We start from the raw sequence: 20,077 nt of genomic DNA, 5'->3' as shown, positions 1-20,077 counted from the left end.
CAGATTCCTGGCCCCATTGCAGATCCACCTGATCTCAGGTGATGGGCTGGGGATGTGGATTTTTAAAAAGCTTCTCAAAGTAATGTTGTTGTTGCAGTTGAGGCTTTGTTTGAAGCTCTGATTTAATTCCCCTGTATCAAGGAGAGACGGAAGAATCTCGATCATAGAAAACCAGCCTCAGGTTTTCTGGCTCCTGTTCTCCTCAGCTTTTTTCATTGACTGTGTCTCTTGATTTAGATGTTTTCTGTAACATCAGCTTTTAGGCATCATCTCAGTTTGTTTTTACATTTTATAGGGAACTTTCTTAAATGGTTTTTTGAACTTTAACTGCCCTCCTTCCCATGGTTTCTTCTTAGGCTCTTAGGTGGCTGCAGGCTCCTTTGATCATGGCCTCAACAAACAGGAGTTGCATCTAAAAAGCATTAATTCTGTTGTTTAAAGTGCATTCAGGATACCAAGGGCCTGCCTCTGATTTACAAAATAAAAACAAAAAACCATTTAGCTTTGTAAAGACAAAACCTTTGGGAAAAAAAAAGTCACATTTTGTCTATTGGTTAATGCCAATTGGGTCACCTGTTGCTATGGAAGTAGCAGCTTGAATATTTGTCATCCTGCCGTCTCAGCTGATTTGTCCAGGTATCAAGAAATGGCCACTCAACATTTGGGTTGTAGCAGGAAGACACTATTGGCAAGTTACTTTCCTCTTGCATTAAGATTTTATCTGCTGTGTAGCCTTTTTAATATGAGTCCCAAAGTGCTTTCACATTCATATTCTCCATTGATTTTATAATCAGTTTGCAGCTTCATTTTACAGATGGAAAAAAAAGAAAGCCGAGGCAAAGGTCAGGCAACAAAACCAAAACTTTCCAGCCAGGAGATCAGGCCTCCTATGGAACTGTAGTCTGTTTTTCTCTCTCTCTCTTATGATATAGCTGCTTAAAGGGTACAGTGCTGGGGATTTCCCTGGTGGTTCAGTGGTTAAGAATCCGCCTTCCAATGCAGGAGACTTGGGTTCAATCCCTGGTTGAGAACTAAGATCCCACATGCCACTGAGCAACTAAGCCCCTATGTGCCACAACTAGAAACCTGAGAGCTGCAACTGAGACCCGGTGCACCCCAAATAAATGAATGAATATTAAAAAAAAAAAATGGCACAGAACTGGTCAGACTTTTAATGGGGATGATGATGGTCGGGTAGGGATTGTCCCATCCTTTCTCCTCCTCTTCCTGTAACATCGTCTTAGCTTTTGTTCCTCCTTTCCCCCCCTTTTTTTTCTTTCAGCTTGGATTCCTCAGTACCACCAAGGCTCAACCAGAGCAGAAGGCACCAAGTCTCGTTGGCAAATACCACCACGTCGACCGCATCACCGGCCAGGTGCTCACCTGTGACAAGTGTCCAGCAGGAACCTACGTGTCCGAGCACTGTACCAACGTAAGCCTGCGTGTCTGCAGCAGCTGCCCCACAGGGACCTTTACCCGACACGAGAATGGCATCGAGAAATGCCACGCGTGTAGTCAGCCCTGCCCCTGGCCGATGATCGAGAAATTGCCTTGCACTGCCTTGACTGACCGCGAATGCTCTTGCCCACCTGGCACGTTCCAGTCGAATGGTAGCTGCGCCCCCCACGCGGTGTGCCCCGTGGGCTGGGGGGTGCGGAAGAAGGGGACCGAGATGGAGGACGTGCGGTGCAAGCAGTGTGCTCGGGGGACCTTCTCCGATGTGCCTTCCAGTGTGATGAGATGCAGAGTGTACACAGACTGTCTGAGTCAGAACATGGTGGTGATCAAGCCGGGGACCAAGGAGGCAGACAACGTCTGCGGCCCGCTCCCGTCCTCCTCCAGCCCCGCCCCGCCCGCCCCTGGCACAACCAGCCTTTCCCGCCCTGAGCACACGGAACCCCACGATGTCCCTTCCTCCACTCTCACTCCCAAAGGTAACTTGACCTCGTGAATTGTGTATGTGAGGAAGGCTTCGAGCCCTGTGGAGCGGTACCAAGAATGGGCTGGGACCCAGGATGCTTTCTCCATCTTATCTATTCCCAAGTCACCCCTTGAAGATGGGGGCGTGCCTTTTGTGGCTACTTAAAGTCTAGCTCCCGTGGACCTATTGGAAACATTGAGACTCAGAAGTGTGAGCTATTAGGGAGGAGTAAAATATCTGAGAACTAGGTGACATCAAGCTAGAAAATTAGAACCAGGAGAAACAAGGTCAGCGTGTAGCCTTAGGGAAATCACTGAACTTCTGCAGGCCCCGGTCACAAACTTGTCAATCATATGACACCATAAATGAGTGATTTGGCTGTTTTAAGGTCCCTTTGGATTGAAAGTTTTCTAACACCCAGTCAGTCCTGGGGAACCACAGACTGAAGGTCAGAAGAAGGGGAGAAAAATACCGCGACATCTGGAAGGGAAAAATGAATGTTGGATCCTAGGGAGCCCTAGAAAAGGAAGGTCAGGTAGGAGTGTCAGGGAACAAGCACATTTGTGTCACGTTGAGGTAACTAGCGTTCACATCTGGAAAAGAGTTTTCTTTTTTTCCCCAAGGGACTTTATGTCCTTCATCAAGTATATCCCAGTTTTCCTCAGAATTCATTTTGAATCTCAGGCAAGAATAACATTTAGCTTTTGTTTTCAAATTCCTTTTGATTGAGTTTAATTTTCATGAGATGATGGCCGAAAGCTTCCAGCGAGCTCTCACGTGTGGTTATTACTTGACCTGATGAGACCCCATAAGAAAGGCCTTCTCACAACCGCTGCTGGAAATGAAGCAGCCTCCTCAGAGAGCTCCTGTGATCTCTCCATGTTTCCTCAGGGGTCAGGTCCTGTCTCTCGGGACTTGAAATCCCTAGCTTTCACTCCTTAATGGAAAATTGCTTGTGGAATCTTCTTTGAAAGCAGTCCACTAAGCTGCCTGCCCAAATCTTGCTTCTCTATTACTAGCACATTCTAAGGAAGCCCTGCTTTATTTTGTTCACCAAGTATCCCACCAAACCTTTCTCTGGTCCAACTTCGATTGGAGTTTGAACTCTTTCCTTTATCTTAGTCATGTTTTCCGTCTTACCATGGCATCATGAAATAGCCAGTTGGTGGGAGAGGAAGAATAAAGAAATTAAAAGACAGCGGCATTCAGTTGGAAGTAGTTTTCTGATAATCAAAACAATTAAGAGTTGACATAGTAGGTGCAGCACAGGAGACGCTTCTGTGAAGCTCAGGCGCTTGGTCCCTGAGGATTCCCTTGCTGTTGGCAGGAGAAAGTGAGTTTATCTGTTAAGCTGAGTTTTAACCTCTCACATAAAGGCATTGTCAAGGTCTTTGTGAAAATGTATAATAGCATTTATTCTAAAGCTCCATAGGTCATCTCTTCTTGGATTATCTGACCTGGTTTGGAGATGACTAGGAAGAGAAGGGAATGTGTAGATACCCCACATATAGAAAAGCTCTTCCCCCCTCCTTACTCTTTTTTTTCTAGGCATCAACTCAACAGAATCCAACTCTTCTGCCTCTGTTAGACCAAAGGTGCCAAGTGGCATCCAGGAAGGGACAGTCCCTGACAACACAAGCTCAGCGAGCGGGGAGGAGGGCATGAACAAGACCCTCCCCAGCGTTCAGGTAGTGAACCACCAGCAAGGCCCCCACCACAGACACATCCTGAAGCTGCTGCCGTCCATGGAGGCCACTGGGGGTGAGAAGTCAAGCACTCCCATCAAAGGCCTCAAGAGGGGCCACCCCAGGCAGAACCCACACAAGCATTTCGACATCAACGAGCATCTCCCGTGGATGATTGTGCTTTTCCTGCTGCTGGTGCTGGTGGTGATAGTGGTGTGCAGCATCCGGAAGAGCTCGAGGACGCTCAAGAAGGGGCCCCGGCAGGATCCCAGTGCTATTGTGGAAAAGGCGGGGCTCAAGAAATCCATGGCCCCCACCCAGAACCGGGAGAAGTGGATCTACTACTGCAATGGCCACGGTGAGCCTGCCAAACTAGTTCCGAAAAGAGATTCCACAGTTTTGGGAATCTCTTTTGATACCAAGTGCTGTTTGATCTGGTTGTGATAGGAGAAATCAGGTGGTTAGCATGCGATGTTGTAATGTTCGGAGAGAATGGCCCATCTAATCCCGGTTCCCCTGGGCATTTAAAGGACAGTATTTCCAAATGAGACGCGACAGTGACCTTCAGGGTTTTTGTTCGACTTTGTCGTTTAACAGGTGAGGGGATCAAGTTCAGAGAGGTTTGGCTGCCTTGACCCAGGGGAGGCAGACTTTGTTTCAGCGAAGGTGGGACTGAATCTGTATCTCCTGATGAGCCTGCTGAGAAAATAGAGGGAGGAAAAAGGCAACTTGTCTGAAGGGAGCTTTTTCGAATTTGAACCTTGCCTATAGGTTCCTATCACTTTACCCACATGTATTTTTCCCCCCTTATTTTTTTTAAGATCTCATTTCTGTCTGGAAGATAGGAAGGGTTTTGGGTTTTAGCCACCCAAAGCTTAGTATATCTTGATCACCGGAGGCTGGCCCCATATCTTTTACCATAGCTTTTACAGTGTGCATGAGTTTGGGCTGGAATATTTCAGTTTTTTCTCTTTGGAGGGCAAAACGTAGCTTGTGAAACTTGTCCTAGTAGCTAAGTGTGATCTGAAGGCTGCAGTTTTCAGACTGTGGCAGTAAAACTTCCATTTCTTTAATATTAAATAAGATTTCAGCCCACGTTTTGACAATCCCATTCAGGACCTTTCTCCTTAAAGATAAAAGTGTAAAGCTTAACTTCCTGTAAAGTGGTTTGACCTTTTGTATTGAGTCTTAAAATTGCTTATACTCTTTGGCCCAGCAGTTCTATTTCTGTGAATTTATCATAAAGATACAAACCAGAAATACTAAAACAAAAAAATTTAAGCCCAAGGATCTTGAACTTTTAATTCAACATCATGTATAATAAAACCAAAAGTAATCAAAGGGTTGGTTTTAGGGAAATGACTAAGTAAATTGTGGCATATCCATATTATGACTTATGAATGTTACATTGAGGTTGAGGATTATGAAGTTTTTATTTTTTTTTTTACCCATGACATGGGAAAATGTTTATACTAGATTAAAGAATAGAAAAAGCCACCATACTACACACTTTATATAATATAATCTTAGCTATCTTAAAACTTGGGAATAAATTCAGAAAGGAAATATGCCAAAGTGACAATGAAGTTTCTTTCAGTTTGGTGGTGTTTATGTGGATTTTTCCCTTATTAGTTTTGTTTTTTACCTAAATTTTCTCTAATAAGCCCATGCTACACTTATAATCAGAAATGTGGAGGAGGTTTAAGAAAACAACTCATTTTGTTTCCCTTTGCTAATTTGTGTGAATGTCAAACCAAGTGAAAGAATGGGGTGAACTTCCTACTTGGGGTGAGCCTGCACAGACTTGAATGAAACAGCCTATTGCTGGCAGCTGAAGAACGAAGACTCCAATTCTCCCTTTTTTTAAAAAAATTATTTTTATATGGATATAATTGCAAAAACACGAAAAAATTGCAAAATGAGTACAAAGAATATCTATATTTCTGTCCTCAGTTGACCTATTGCTAACATTTTGCCCTTCTACATTATTGCTTGTTCTTTTTCTATAAAAATATATATGTTTTATATTATAAAATGTGCCAGGTAGTTTAGTTATGTATAAAATGTCATGAAACATAATATATCATATATAGGTAATTTCCCTGATGGCTCAGATGGTAAAGAATCTGCCTGCAATGTGGGAGACCTGGGTTCAATCCCTGGGTCGGGAAGATCCCCTGGAGAAGGGCATGGCTACCCAGTATTCTTGCATGGAGAACTCTAGACAGAGAAGCCTGGAGGACTAGACATAAAATAATTTTTCTGAACCATTTCATGACCATTTATGGCAGATACTTTAGTATTTATTTCCTAACAATAAGGATATATTCTTAAAGAATAGCACAGTTTTCAACTTCAATAAGTTTAACATGGATACAATATTTTAATTTACCATGCATATTCCCCAGTTGTCAACTGACCCAGTAAAAGGCCCGTGATAGACAGTATACTTTTTCCTGTGATATTGGATCTTGCCTAAGATCTGATATTTCATTAAATTGTCCTTTAAGCGGCCAGGCAGAACCTTTGTTCTAATATATATAGTTAGCAGAAAACAACGTACCCATCCTGTTCAATTAAAGAAGCGATTCCATTCTTTCAGTAGCTGTGTTTATGGATTAGATTATGGACAGCTGTATTTCTAAAAGTCTCTTGCGGTGTAGTTTTCAGAATTCTGGAGAATACAGGAAATTATGGAAGTAAATCTAGTCCAGCAACACAAAGCAACTTAATACAATGATCTTAGGCATTTTTATGACCACTGTAACCTTGTAAACTACTATGTCTGTGTCCTTGAAACAATCCTATTTTGTAGAAAGAATGGAAGTGCCAAATCAAACAATACCTGACCCTACCTTCTGAGGAAGCAGAGCTTCAGCAATCTGCTTTTCCAGCTAAATCACAGTCATCTCATTCAGATGTTATTATCTCTTTCAGCAGTTTAACCTTTTTCCCTGGGATTTTGCCCTGGGAGGTTTATATTTAAGATTTTTTTTTTTTTTTTTAAAGGAAGATCTCCTCTTTCCAAATTGCTGTCCTCAAAGGTACACTCAGGTAAAATCCCATAACAAAGAGAGGTTCTGTTTCAGAAAAACCATTCCAGGTGCTCAGAGAGGCCTCTGGAAACAATGCCTTGTTGATCTGATTGCAGTGAGTTCTGGGCAGCAGATAATCCTGCATAGTAAGATCATTTTCTGGCCCTTATCCATTTCACACTGAATTGTTCAGAAGGCTAAGGGTGAGGATAAAATCGCCTAGTCCTGGGTGTTCTGTATAAGAGGTCATGTAAGACCTCACTTACCCTTGCTCACCTTAAGCAGGTGGTGCCGTGTTCCTGAATGCCCTGTAGACCCCAGCACTCTGAAGCCAGGCTAGTGGTTCCCACCTTTCTCATCAACAAGAGCCTCTTTTTGGGGGGGTTCCACTCACCCTTTATGGATTTGTGGTTTTAAAGTTGAATTCCACAAAACTACCCTGCTTTCATGGAATCCTAGCGCTGGAAACTCAAGATGAGGTTTTATGTGGCCAGGAGGAAGGGAGACTGAGAATGCTGTGGCATTTTGTGAGTTTTATATGTTTCTTTCACTTCTAAAGTCATGGTAATTTTGTTTGGCCAGTTGGCACTGTACTCCTTTGGGCTTGGTCCAGTGTGGGAGAATTGGTCTTTGTTCAAATTTTTATTCATTTATTTAATTTTGTTTGTGCAGGATCTTCCTTCGTTTCTGTGTGAGGGCTTTCTCTAGTTGGGGCGAGCAGGGGTACTCTAGCTGTGATGCACAGGCTTCTTGTTGCAGTGGCTTCTCTTGCTGAGCAGCACAGGCTCCATGGCACTCAGACCTCAGGAGTTGCGGCTCTCAGACTCTCGAGCACAGGCTCGGTAGCTGTGGAGCAGGGCGTAGTTCCCCTGTGGCATGTGAGACCTTCCCAGACCAGGCGTCAAACTCGGGATCGAATTGGTCTTTGTTGGGCTTATGAAGGAAGACCATTTCCCGGTTTCACAACTCTGCAGGCGTCATCCTCTTTCCAGGGGAAGTAGTAAGAAACAATCACATTGTAGGAATGGAATTGTGATGGTGTTTCTCTTATAAATATTTCCCCGAAGCTGCAGAGGTTGGTTGGGGACAGATGCTGAGTAACTGGAAGCTGTGCCTTGGATGTGTCTGAACAACATTAATATACTCTTCAATCAGATTTCAGGAATGACTTAACATTGCATCTGAATTATTAAAACCACCATAAGCAATGTTCAGAAATAAAGAACAAATGAAGTGCATTAGGAATTCAATAATAAGTGCTTTTCCACTTTACATGTTTCTCTGAAGTGAGACTAAGGGGTATTTGCTACCCACACAGGCAAGATCTTGAGGTGATTTGGGGGTGCAAATCACCCAAATAAACTGTGACTTTCTAATACAATTTTCTAACCTTATGAGAAAGGTTTCTGCCACCATTAAGTTTTTATTGTCTACTTTTCTTTAACAAAGACTGGTACCATCCTTGGGCTTTTCTGGTGACTCAGTCAGTAAAGCATCTGCCAGTCAAATGCCGGAGATGCAAGAAACTCTGGTTCGATCCCTGGGTCGGGAAGATGCCCTGGAGAAAGAAATGGCAACCACTCCAGTATTCTTGCCTGGGAAATCCCATGGACAGAGGAGTCTGGTGGGCTATCATCCTTACTGAATGCCATATCCTGTTCTAAACATTTTTATAAATTTAATTTTCTTAACCCTATGAGGTGAATTACTACCATTGCCATTTTACAGGTGGGAAAACCAAGGTGCAGAGTCACTTGCCCAAGGTCACACAGCTATAAAGAAGTCGTGCCAGGTTTTAAACTCAGCCACCTATCTGACTCTGGACACCGCTCTCTGCTTCTCAGAGTCTGGATCGATGAAAAATCTGGATTTTAATTTTTCCAGTGTTAGAAATTTCTAGGTTTCTGTGGTTGACCTTTTTTTTTTTTTACCATACCCAATCAAGAAAAATTTACTTCCTTTAGCAAAACCCAGCTTGTTCTGAAATAAAACAACTATAAAATTGTCATCAGTAATGAGTCTGCCTCCACAGAAGCCACTCCGATTACCTCCTTTTCCCTTTTCCTTGGATTGCTTGCAATCGAAGCATTCTCAAGCCAGCTACCCAATGGCTGCAGGCTCCGAGGGCCGTTTGGAAAACAGAAAAACTGTTTCAAAGAAGTCCGAGGTGACGGGGTTGTGCTCATAGGAACTCACATCTGTTGAACTTGGTCGTGATTTTTCTCAGCCCTGGATGGCAGCAGCAGCAGCTGCAACCAAGAAACCCTCCTTCCTTTGCCAGAAGCCTCCTGGACTCCAGATTCCAGACAGTCATCTTGTCTGTCAGGCCAAATTTCCTATGGGAAACAGACTTGAAGTGTAAACACCGGGGAGCCGGGCTGAAGGGAGCAGATTCTTCCATTGACGAGACTGCCCGGTCCTTGCTTGTCCTTAGGGCTGCAGTCATCTCACAGGGAACAGGCGGGCTGCTTTCCAGTCCCCCACACCCCACCCTCTGTCTTTGCCACCTCTGCTTCCAGTAATGCTATTTCCAGCAGACGGCACCTTTTGGTGGATTCTAGGCTGTTTGAGAATTATAAAGCACACACAGCCATTGCAGGAGAAAACCTCTTACCGCGACAACTTCAAAAGCATTACCTCGTGCAGAGAGGAGGGAGGTGTGGCCTTTGCCCTTGGAAGGCTGCTGTCCTCCCCAGGCCCACCCTATGGTGACTTCTTCCTCTAGGCTTTAGAGGACAGGTATTTATATTTTGTGGAGGAGGAAACAGCAACCCACTCCTGTTACCTCGCTGGGAAAATCCCATGGACAGAGGAGCCTGGCTAGCTGCAGTCCTTGGGTTCCAAAGAGTCAGACACGACTGAGCTACTGAGCATATTTGTTTTCAATGTATATTTTAGTCTCTCATTTATCTAACTAACAGTTTTTGAATTTAAACTCTTTGGCATACTGGAAAAACACATCAGCATTTTCACCACGTAGGGCTAAAATACAAGCAGGGGAAAAAAAGTCCCTTACCAGTGAGTGTCCTTGAATCAACCTGGTCAGGTTTATGTAAGCAGATTTTGCAGAGGAGGAAGAGTTGCTCGAATTCTGTTGATCGTTCTTCACGAGTAATTAGTTGTTACCCTTGCAATGTGTGTACAGAATTTGATGTGTTGGGCTGCTAATATGTCAAGTTGTAAAAAGTAGGTGGGTTCAAGTTTATAAATTAAAAAAAAATTCTTACTATATTTTGTCAAAAAGATGCCACTGATTGTGGGATGCACTGTTGTTTTATACTCCAGTAAGAAACACACACACACACACACACACACACACACACACACACACACACACACTGCAACTGAGCTATGGAAAGGCATTGATTAAAAACATAGCACTTATATGTGGAATCTTAAAAAAATGATACAAATGAACTTATTTACGAAACAGACTCACAGATATGGAGAACAAATGTGTGGTTACCAAAGGCAGAAGGGATAGGTGAGGGCTAAATTAGGAGCTTGGGATTAACAGATACACACTACTATATATAGGGCTTCCCCTGTGCCTCAGCTGGGAAAGAATTCACCTGCAGTGTAAGTGACCTGGGTTTGATCCCTGAGTTGGGAAGATCCCCTGCAGAAGGGAAAGGCTACCCACTCCAGTTTTCTGTCCTGGAGAATTCCATGGACTATAGAGGCCATCGAGTCGCAAAGAGTCAGACACAACTGAGTGACTTTCAGTTTCACTATATATAAAATAGATAAATGACAAGGTCCTACCACATAGCACAAGGAACTATATTCATTATCTTGTAATAGCCTATACCGGAAAAGAATCTGAAAAAGAGTACCTATCTATCTGTCTGCCTGTCTGTATATCTGAATCACTTTGCTGTATACCTGAAATAATATAAATCAGCTGTACTTCAATTTTTAAAGAGTGCTTTCAGATATCTTAGAATGTCTAAAATATGGTGGCAATGTTTTAGCCCCAATCCTGCCTCTTTTCCATGAAGTCTGATAGCATGATTCGAACTGCATTGTCCAGTTCTGAGTTTTCCTCTGTGGCCTATTGGCTCCCTGGGTTCCTTTCTTTCTTCCTTTGGGTCTCCTCCCACCACTCTGGTTGTTTCTTCTTCAACTCCTTGGCTAGGTCCTCCTCTTGGACCCCACCTCTGTATAATGGAGAGCAGGTTCCACCTGCACACACTCCCTCCCTGGGTGACCCATGGCTTTACATACCATTTATTCGCTGCTCATTTCCAAGTGCAACTTCCCAGCCTGGATCCTGCACCTGAACTCAGGCAGAATTCCTGCCACTTGCCTGACGGACCCAGATGTCCAATAGGCACCTCCCACTTCAGATGTGACAATCTGAATCCTGAACCATCCAGTCCACATCAGTTACCCAATGCAGAAGATGGTGCCTCCAGTCTTCCCCCTGATTAAAGCAGAACCTTAAAGTCATCCCTAGGTTGGGAAGGTCCCCTGGAGTAGGAAATGGCAACCCACTCCAGTATTCTTGCCTGGAGAATTCCAAGGACAGAAAAACCTGGTGGGCTGCATCCATGGGGCTGCAAAGAGTCGGACACGACTGAGCATGCACGCGTGCCTAACTCCTTTCCTTCTTTCTCACCCCATATTTGATCTGTTAGCCAATCCCACCTGCTCTGCCTTCAGAATAGCTGCAGAAGTCAACCATTTCCCCTCCTTTTCACAACCACCACCCTGGCCCAAGCCTCTGTCACCTCTCTCTTGAATCATTGCCTTGACATCTTAACTGGTTGCTCCGCTTTTGCCTGTGGCCCTTTCAGTTTATTCTTGACACGATGGCCAGAGTGACCCTGTTGGATGGAAGTCAGATAGTGTCATCCGTGTCAATGAAAAGTCAAAGACCGCAGTGACTTTCCATTGCATGCAGAGCAGCAGCCTGGAGGCCCAGTGTTATCGGTGCTCCCCTCCCAGCCAGTCATCTCCAGCCTCCAATGCACACCATGTTCCCCATGGCTCACTTGCTCCAGCCACACCGGCCTTCCTGTCCTTCACTGTACGTATCAACACCCTTCCTCCCTTCGCACCTGGTGTTCGCTCCACAGGGCTTGCTCCCTCACCTCTAGGGCTTGATTCCAATGTTAGCTCAGTGGACCCTTCTCTGAGACACCGGGGAGCAGGCCCGTATCTAAAATTGCATCCCAGCCTGCTCCATCACCTTCCCTCCGCTCTCTTCCTCCCTAGCTCTCCTGGCTGTCCAACACATGGAATATTTCATTACTTCCCACCCCCCCAACTGAATGTAGGCTTCTTCAGGGAAGGATTTTGTGTTGTTTCATTCATTGCCGCTGCCCAGTGCCATCAGAATTGTGTCTGATGCTCCGTAAGGGCTCAATGCATTTTTGTTGAATGAATAAATCAGCATCTTCAGATACAGGCTAAGATGAAGGAAGAGGGCATTTTTGGCTTTGTGTTTTTTTGTGTGTGTGTGTTCCTCTGAGAGATGAAAGAAAAGATTATTAGTTGTCCTCACAGCATCAGTGAAATTGATATCTTCCATCTGGAAAAGCATCTACTGTCTTGACAGAGTTTGCCCTTGGTAAACAGTTCCTCCGTTAACCGCGAGACCTTTGCACGGTGGTTTTTAGTGGCTCCCTAGATTCATCTGAGCTTGTAACGATTGCCCATTGAACCTTCAACAGGATAGTGATGAATTCTGCCTTGGAAACCACTTTAGGGTTTCAAATGAAATCAAAACAGTTCCCCCAGCTTTTTACCTCCACAGGGAAGGAGTATTTTTAACTTGGGGCAGACCAAGTTCCCAGCGTGGATGAAGCAGTTTTCTGTGTGATGCTTTTGGGAGTGATCACTGTAAATACAGCGTGTTTTTATCTTTTTTGACCATGCAGGATCTTAGCTCCTCCACCAGAGATCGAACCTGTGCCCCCTGCAGTGGAAGTGCAGTCTTAACCACTGGATTGCCAGGGAAGTCCCGATAAAGCATGTTCTAACCATCCTATGACATGCTGGTTACTGCAAAACACATTCATGTGTGGGGTGTCTGCTTTTAGGAGCATTTACTGTATTATCAGGCCAGACAGACCGTGGCTTGGATAGTTTATCTCTGGAGGAGGTTTTCACCCTGGTGGGACCTCTTTGCCTCATGAGCTCTGGGCTCTGATGTGCAAACAGTGGACCACCCTCCATGAACCCCTGGCAGAGGGAGAGGTTCTTGCACAACAGCTGGTTTCCTGTGCCAGGAAGCCTGGGTTTCCCTCACTGACAGCCACATGTTGGCCTAACTTCTGGTCATGATAAAGATTGTCAATCTGGCTGGACCACACAGCAAGGATGTAATAGCCTTTGGTCCCTCACCTTCTCAGGGGTTTAAGTTACAGACTAAGGGGATGATAAGTGGTGGGGGTGAGCAGTTTAGGTAAGAGGGGTGTGATGACAAAATGGCTCCCATTCATTCATTCATTCAGAGATACTCATTGTACTTTTTATTATTGCTAGGTTCTGGGAGTTGGTGGGGATCATGGTGATGAGAGCAGGCACAGGGCTCAGGCAAAAGATGTCCAGAAAAGGCATCTCTGAGAACATGATCATTGTACAGGGCATCATGGAATGCTAAAGCCAGGCTTTTATTCAGATTTCTGAACTTGACCTACATTGCTCTATACAAACATTTTTTGTGTTGTGTCCATCTTTGCCCTCTGTCTGCTGTTCGCAAACCTGAGATTACAGCATGTGTTGATGAAGAGCATGTTTGGGGTGAGGAATCAGGCTGGAGGTAGAGGTGAAGTGGTTTTGAGCTCATGTGTCCTGTTTTCCACAGAGAGAGAGAGAGAGAGAGAGAGAGAGTGTGTGTGTGTGTGTGTGTGTAGAAACCAGCACAGGGATAAGTGTGGAGTCATCTATCCCGGGAAGAGTTTGTATACTAATTGCCTCCATGAGAGTTGTTTTCATCACTTGTCCCTCCTCTTCCTCCACTTCTTTTTCTAGAAGGATAATGTGAACTGCTATATATTTCACAAGGATGGGAGATGCAGTGGAAATCTTTTTAAATGATGAGAATGTAGTACCAGCAAAAAGCTTATACTAAACACATTCGTCCCTTCGATGTACTCATTCCTGCACCTCATGGTTGCATGGCTTGAAATTCAGAGGGCTGTATCATGGGGTCCACACGACCTCTCTTTCCTCCAGCTCTGTCATCACCATTTTTCGTGTCTCTTCCAGGGAAGGCTTTACTGTAGCTTCTTAATGATGGCACTCATTTCAGATGTTTATCTCCAAAAGGAAGGAGCTTTAATACTTTCTCTTATAAAAGTCAGTTCGGGTTGTTATTAAAAGCAGACGAACCCTTTTTTGCATACTGGCATTGACATGGAGCTTTAAAAGAAATGAGCCTCCAGTGAAGGTTGTCACCCAGATTATATCTAACTCAGGGTTTTAAGATGTTTGGGAAAATACTGTGTCTTTCATGATAACCTCATGCCTTTTTCTTGAGCTCCCTCAGGGTGGAGCTGGGCAGTCTGCTCACTCAGAAGAGGGAGCCCCTGAGTGCTATCTAGATGCCCTGCATGTGGTAGGGGAGGCGGCATTGACCTTTCACCCATCCCTTTCTGCGGGTGGCTGTTGTCTTGTGCAATGATGCCCCTTCGGACACATACTAGAGAGATTTCAAGAAACCCAGGAGGCTGGGATGCTGGAGCCTGGCTTCATCGTTCAGTGACTGTGATCCTGGTGACAACAGCCTCTGTCTTTGTAGAACTCCTCCTGCCTTTCAGATTCGTTGCTCCAGTGATTCTGGTCCAGAAGTGGAAGAGACAGAGGAAGGAGAACCAGGGTGCTTTATGGTTTTAACACTTGACCCCATCCATCTCCTTACCCGGCCTATGAGATAAGAAGTGGTATTTCATTTTACTGATGAGGACACTGAAATCTTAGAAGTCATTTGCCCCAAAGTCACACAACTAACAAGTTACAGAGTTTGAAACCATATCTTGGGATTAGCAAGTTTGTGATCTTTCTACTACCTGCACCTTAAAAGTCACAAGCTGTTTCCCTTGAGCCAGGACCACCTTCTCAGATGCAGCCCTTGGCTAGCACAGCCCCTGGTTTATAGGATTTGACTCCTTCAGTGACTTCTTTTGAAACTTCTACCGTTCCCCAGAGCTCCAGGACCTGCAAACACAAGAAAAACGAAGTTAACCTCATTGCCCATCAATCAGGACTTTCATGGGCTGACAATTATATTGCTTTTCAACCTAAGGAAAAAGAAGTTCGGCTAAACAAGTTAAGATGAATTCAACACACAGTAACTGTCTTCAGTGAAAATTCTCAGAACTCTGATGGACAGATGACCAGGGCACCCTGGCCAAGCAGAGACTTGGTCTCAATTTCACTAGCATTTCACAGTGAGGTTAATCACTGGGGTAGGAACTTTCATTTTTGTGTGTATTTCTTTTAACACAGTGCTTTCTAAGTCTTTTTGCCATTTGATACTTCAGTCTTTTAAATGATGAGAAGGTAGTACCAGCAAAAAGCTTATGCTAAACACATTCGTCTCTTCGCTGTTTTCATTCCGTACATCCTGGTTTAAGCAGTTTAAACTGCTACCGTCTCAGAGGTGGCAGAACTGCAGCACATGGGCTTATTTGTGTTGCTTACGGCTGCTGTCACCCAACAACAGAATTGAGAACCTGCACCAGAGACTGTATAGTCCTCAGTATTTACTCTCGCCCTGTACAGAGAAAGCTTGCTGAAACTTCCTTTTTTTCTTTTTTTTAAGGGACCATAGTTTAAAGAAGTACAGTTGGTATCCTCAGAGAAAAACTTTCCCAGCATCTGCTTGGTCAGTAATAACAGGCCAGGAAGAAGTACACACGTCATGGCCAACCCTGAGTGCATTCATATGTGGACTGTGTCCCAGGAGCAGAATTCAAGCGAATAATGATGTTCCTTTATGACACCACATTCCATGTGATCTGCAGCAGAGGTGCCACTAACTAGCTAGGCAGCCTTGAACTGCTCACTAATCTTACTCCATGAGATTCCTCACCAATAAAATTAAACACTTAAAGAAAATTTATATATCCCACATAATAGTATGTGCATATGTGAGTTATATATGAATGCATGTCTGTAGAAGTGTTTTATATATATATATATGTTACATATATAGCTTTAAAAGGAGTAGCAAAATAAAAATAAATATCAAATACAGTAATAAAATTCAAAGACCTGTTCTCCCACCACACAGCTTTGGAAGTTGAACCTTGTGAATACCTCTCCTCAGAGGCAGTGATCTCAGTTAATCATTCTACTGCTTTTCTTATACTTGTATTATTGATTTTGCCTGAAACTTTTTTTTCTAAACAAAGAACACTTTCAGATCCCATCAAATTCTGTGCTCCATCGGCTTGACTTCATTTTCTCGGTGCTAAAGTCTTCGTCTTAAAATCTCACAAGGGCTTTCAGTTCAGCAAACACAGTGAACAGTGAGTGGCCAGTGAGTACTTGTGAAATACGCTGCAGGTTTTTCTTTTCTCTTTGGTGGTGATGGTGGGACTGGGGGCAAGGTACACCTGGAGTCCTGAGCTAATGGGCTAGTTCAGACTGACCTTCTCCCTTGGTGGGTCTGCGATCCTGTGCTAGGCTGAGAGGCTGGGGTCTCCAGAGCCAGTGGTTGCCTCCGCCATCGTTGTCTTTATCCGCTCTACAGTGGGAGGGGCCAGGCTGGTTCACATGAGTTGACTCCCATGTTTACATAGTAGAAGAATAAGGTGAAACCTGATTCATGGTCCATAAATTTAACTTCCAGTCAATCTTAGTTGAAGGAAAATCTCATTGCACCCATTCTTCATGTTTTCCTTTTTTTTTGGTAATTTTTGTGGCTGAAAAAAAAATATAAATGCTGGCTTTTGGAAGAAGGAGCTATTGTTAAGCGTAAGCCTTTTAAACTCTGTAATTACTCCATAAAGCCTGCATGTTTGCATCAGAAATGCATTTTGTCTTCAGTTGTAGTGCCCAGTGTATGGAGCATTTATAATGATGGGGTACTTCCAAAAATAAATCGACTCTATAGAAAATGTTAATCAGCTCATCCCCAGGGACTGTCCTGAGTATCTCCACTGTACAGATGAGGAAATGAACATGACAGTTAGTGGTTTGCCCAAAGCCACACTGTCACTGGCATCACGAAGATTTAAGCAAAGGTCCCACGTACAAGAAAACACAGTCATGTTTCCATGCAAGACACTGGGCCTTCCTCAAATTGACCTACATTAAGATTCAGGGACGAAGAGGCCTTTTGGTGTTTGGAAGATTCGACTACATCAACCACAAAGAACTGGTTTGCTTCTGAAAGTTACCTGTGGGGTTTTAAATAGGATTTTTTTTTTTTTTGAGGAGTCTGTTTACTTGAAATCAAAAGCTGTGTATCTGGCTAAATATTGCTATGAAAACTAAAAAGCAATGGGTTCAAGTGTATTTCACACTGCCAGGGAAAATAGTGTGAGAAGCACAGTCATTTCTCAAAGTGTGCTATCCCACTTTTACAGTTTTCAAGAAAGCAGCCTGCTCCCAGGCACTTACTTTCCGAAACCGTTTTCAGGGGATTGGTTCCGGATATTCTCACAGTCTTCCAAATCATCTTCCTCAGTAGCATGGTGTGATTGAGGAAGGATTTCCTTGGATATGCAAACCACAGAGTCTTTGATTTACAAGGACACTTCTGGAGTTCTTAGTGCTCTCTTAGGCAAAAATGGATAGTTTATTTTATAAATATTTTCTTCAACAACTGATTGGAGCAAAAAACTTTTTTTTTTTCCCCCCTGACTAACCTCTAGTTAATTGAAAAATTCAGTTAAGCATCCTGGTAAGCATTTTTTCCTTTGCTTTCTTCTTCAAGCTTCACTTGGGAACTTGACTCCATTTATTTATTTATTTATTTATTTATTTATTTATTTATTTATTTATTTATTTTTTTGAGTTGTAAATGTTTTCAAGACTTTTTTTTTTCAAGGTTTTTATTTTAAAAATCGAAGTATAGTTGATTTACAATGTTGTGGTAGTTTCTGGAGTACGCTGAAGTGATTCAGTTTTACACATATATATTCTTTTTCAGATTCTTTTCTATTGTGGTTTATTACAAGGTATTGAATATAGTTCCCTATGCTATACAGTAGGACCTTGTTGCTTATCTATGTTTTATATTGTAGTTTGTATCTGCTAATCCCAAACTCCTAATTAATTCCTCCCTCGCTCCCTTTTCCCCTTGGAAACCACAAGTTTGTTTCTACATCTGTGAATCTGTTTGTTTTGTAACTACGTTCGTTTGTGTCATATTTTAGATACCATATATTAAGTGTTACCATATGTTATTTGTCTGTTTCTGACTTACTTAGTATGATAATCTCTAGGTCCATCTATGTTGCTCAAATGGCACTATTTCATTTTTTTATGGCTGAGTAGTATTCTCCTGTATATACATACACCACATCATCTTTGCTAGCTACAGTTAGCCAAGACATTGTTAGCTATAATAACTCTGGTATCTGGGCATGTGAGTATGGCTATTGAATGATATAGTGTTGACTCAGAGGACTCATTCACCTATGGTAGTAACTACCAGAGTCCTTATTGTGGGGTTATATTGGATAAATGTGGGCAAAGCCAATGCATAATTGCAGAGAGATGGTACCTTATAGAGGAGGACACCAAATATTGCCATGCAGGGAAGCCCCTACTTCACAGAGGGTAGATGCCAGGTGCTTATCCTAGTTATCAGACCTCAGGATTTGATTTTGGCATTTCACACTCTGATCATCAGGTCTGGGAACTAGAGACCCACACTGACGGATTTACAAGTAACCAATGAGCTAGAATGACTCAGTATCCTGTGAGTTGGGTTCAAAATCCAACCTGCCTATCTTTGGGCAAATTATCTTACTTTTCTGTTTTTTTTTTTTTAAACCCAGACAATTGAAATGTTAATACTTTATAAAAATGTTCCAGGAGCTAATGCCTTCACATAATATCTGGAAGATGATAGCTATTGTTATTATACTGTCGTTTTGCTGTTGTCTTCATTATAACTGTGCAAGTCAACTTAGGAGACTGAATAATAATAGATGAGAAAGTTGCCTTTTGAGTATAGTATTTTAAAGCATGAGAAGGAATTGGACTGGATCAGATGGGTGTTTGTCAGTTTTTGTATTGGACACCATAGCCTCGACTCTGAACACCCTTTACCCAAACAGTGCTGGATTAACTCCACTGCAGTTTGAACCTGTGGCTTACCTTTTTTTAGATTTCATGAAGTCACCTTTTTTTTTTTTTCCCATCTGGGATCCTCTAGTTTATTTGATTCCAGTTTTTAGCAGCAAATAAAGGAATCACCTTGAGTACCTTGAGTCTGGCTTTCAAAACATCTTTAAGGGGCGATTTATTATTCTTCCAGGTTGCTCCTTCTTTCGGTTCCACTTTCCTGAGGTGACGTTTGCAGGAGTGGGGCTAACTCATCCCAAGGATGGATGGCATATGCCAAGTGCTTCTAGAAGACACTGCATTCCCTTGACTAGAGCATGAGAAAGCATGCTTTTTTAAGTTTGTTAGAATGCCCTTCTATAAAGACCTCACCTTTCTGTATTTGTTTTTTATTTTGTTTTGTGTCTGGTATAGGTATTGACATCCTGAAGCTGGTAGCAGCCCAAGTGGGAAGCCAGTGGAAGGATATCTATCAGTTTCTGTGCAATGCCAGCGAGAGGGAGGTGGCCGCTTTCTCCAACGGGTACACGGCGGACCACGAGCGCGCCTACGCAGCGCTGCAGCACTGGACCATCCGGGGCCCCGAGGCCAGCCTGGCCCAGTTAATTAGCGCCCTGCGCCAGCACCGGCGCAACGATGTGGTGGAGAAGATCCGGGGCCTCATGGAGGATACGGCCCAGGTAACGCAGCCCAGCTGTCTGTCCTTCCCACTAACCTTTAGGTCCCTCAGCTCCAGATTTTACCAGGTGTATGTCAGAAGAGACAAGAACTGCTCGTTGCTATTTAGCTTCACACACACATACTCTAACACATGCACATCTCTTCTGCTGCTGCTAAGTCACTTCAGTCGTGTCCGACTCTCTACGACCCCATAGACGGCAGCCCACCAGGCTCCCCCGTCCCTGGGATTTTCCAGGCAAGAACACTGGAGTGGGGTGCCATTGCTTTCTCCGGCACACCTCTTCTAGGGCAGTGCTTCTAAGCGGTTTCCCATTAATCATCTAGAGAACTTTTTAAAATAATCTGGTACTTGGACCTCACTGTAGACCAAATTAGAATTTCTGAGAACAGGACTCAGAATGAGTACTTTTAGGAATCAGTATATTTAAAAGCTCTGTTAAGTGTTTCTAATGTACAAAACTGAGAATCTTTGCCTTTGGGATAGATTCTGGCATCAGACTGTA

General features: G+C 43.5%; 1 protein-coding gene across 1 annotated transcript in view; it reads left to right on the top strand.

Moving 5' to 3' along the window:
* TNFRSF21 (TNF receptor superfamily member 21) overlaps positions 1-20,077 on the top strand; it is a 62,760-nt gene that overhangs the window by 16,271 nt on the left and 26,412 nt on the right. Inside the window, exons 2-4 of the mRNA XM_065912638.1 lie at positions 1,283-1,934; positions 3,470-3,964; positions 19,308-19,573. Coding sequence (XP_065768710.1) covers positions 1,283-1,934; positions 3,470-3,964; positions 19,308-19,573 — 1,413 coding nt within the window. The remainder of the gene's footprint in view (positions 1-1,282; positions 1,935-3,469; positions 3,965-19,307; positions 19,574-20,077) is intronic.

This window comes from Muntiacus reevesi, chromosome 20 (genome assembly GCF_963930625.1).
Source record: "Muntiacus reevesi chromosome 20, mMunRee1.1, whole genome shotgun sequence".
In the NCBI taxonomy this organism is placed as follows: Eukaryota; Metazoa; Chordata; class Mammalia; order Artiodactyla; family Cervidae; genus Muntiacus; species Muntiacus reevesi.
This window is presented reverse-complemented; position numbering and strand designations above follow the sequence as displayed.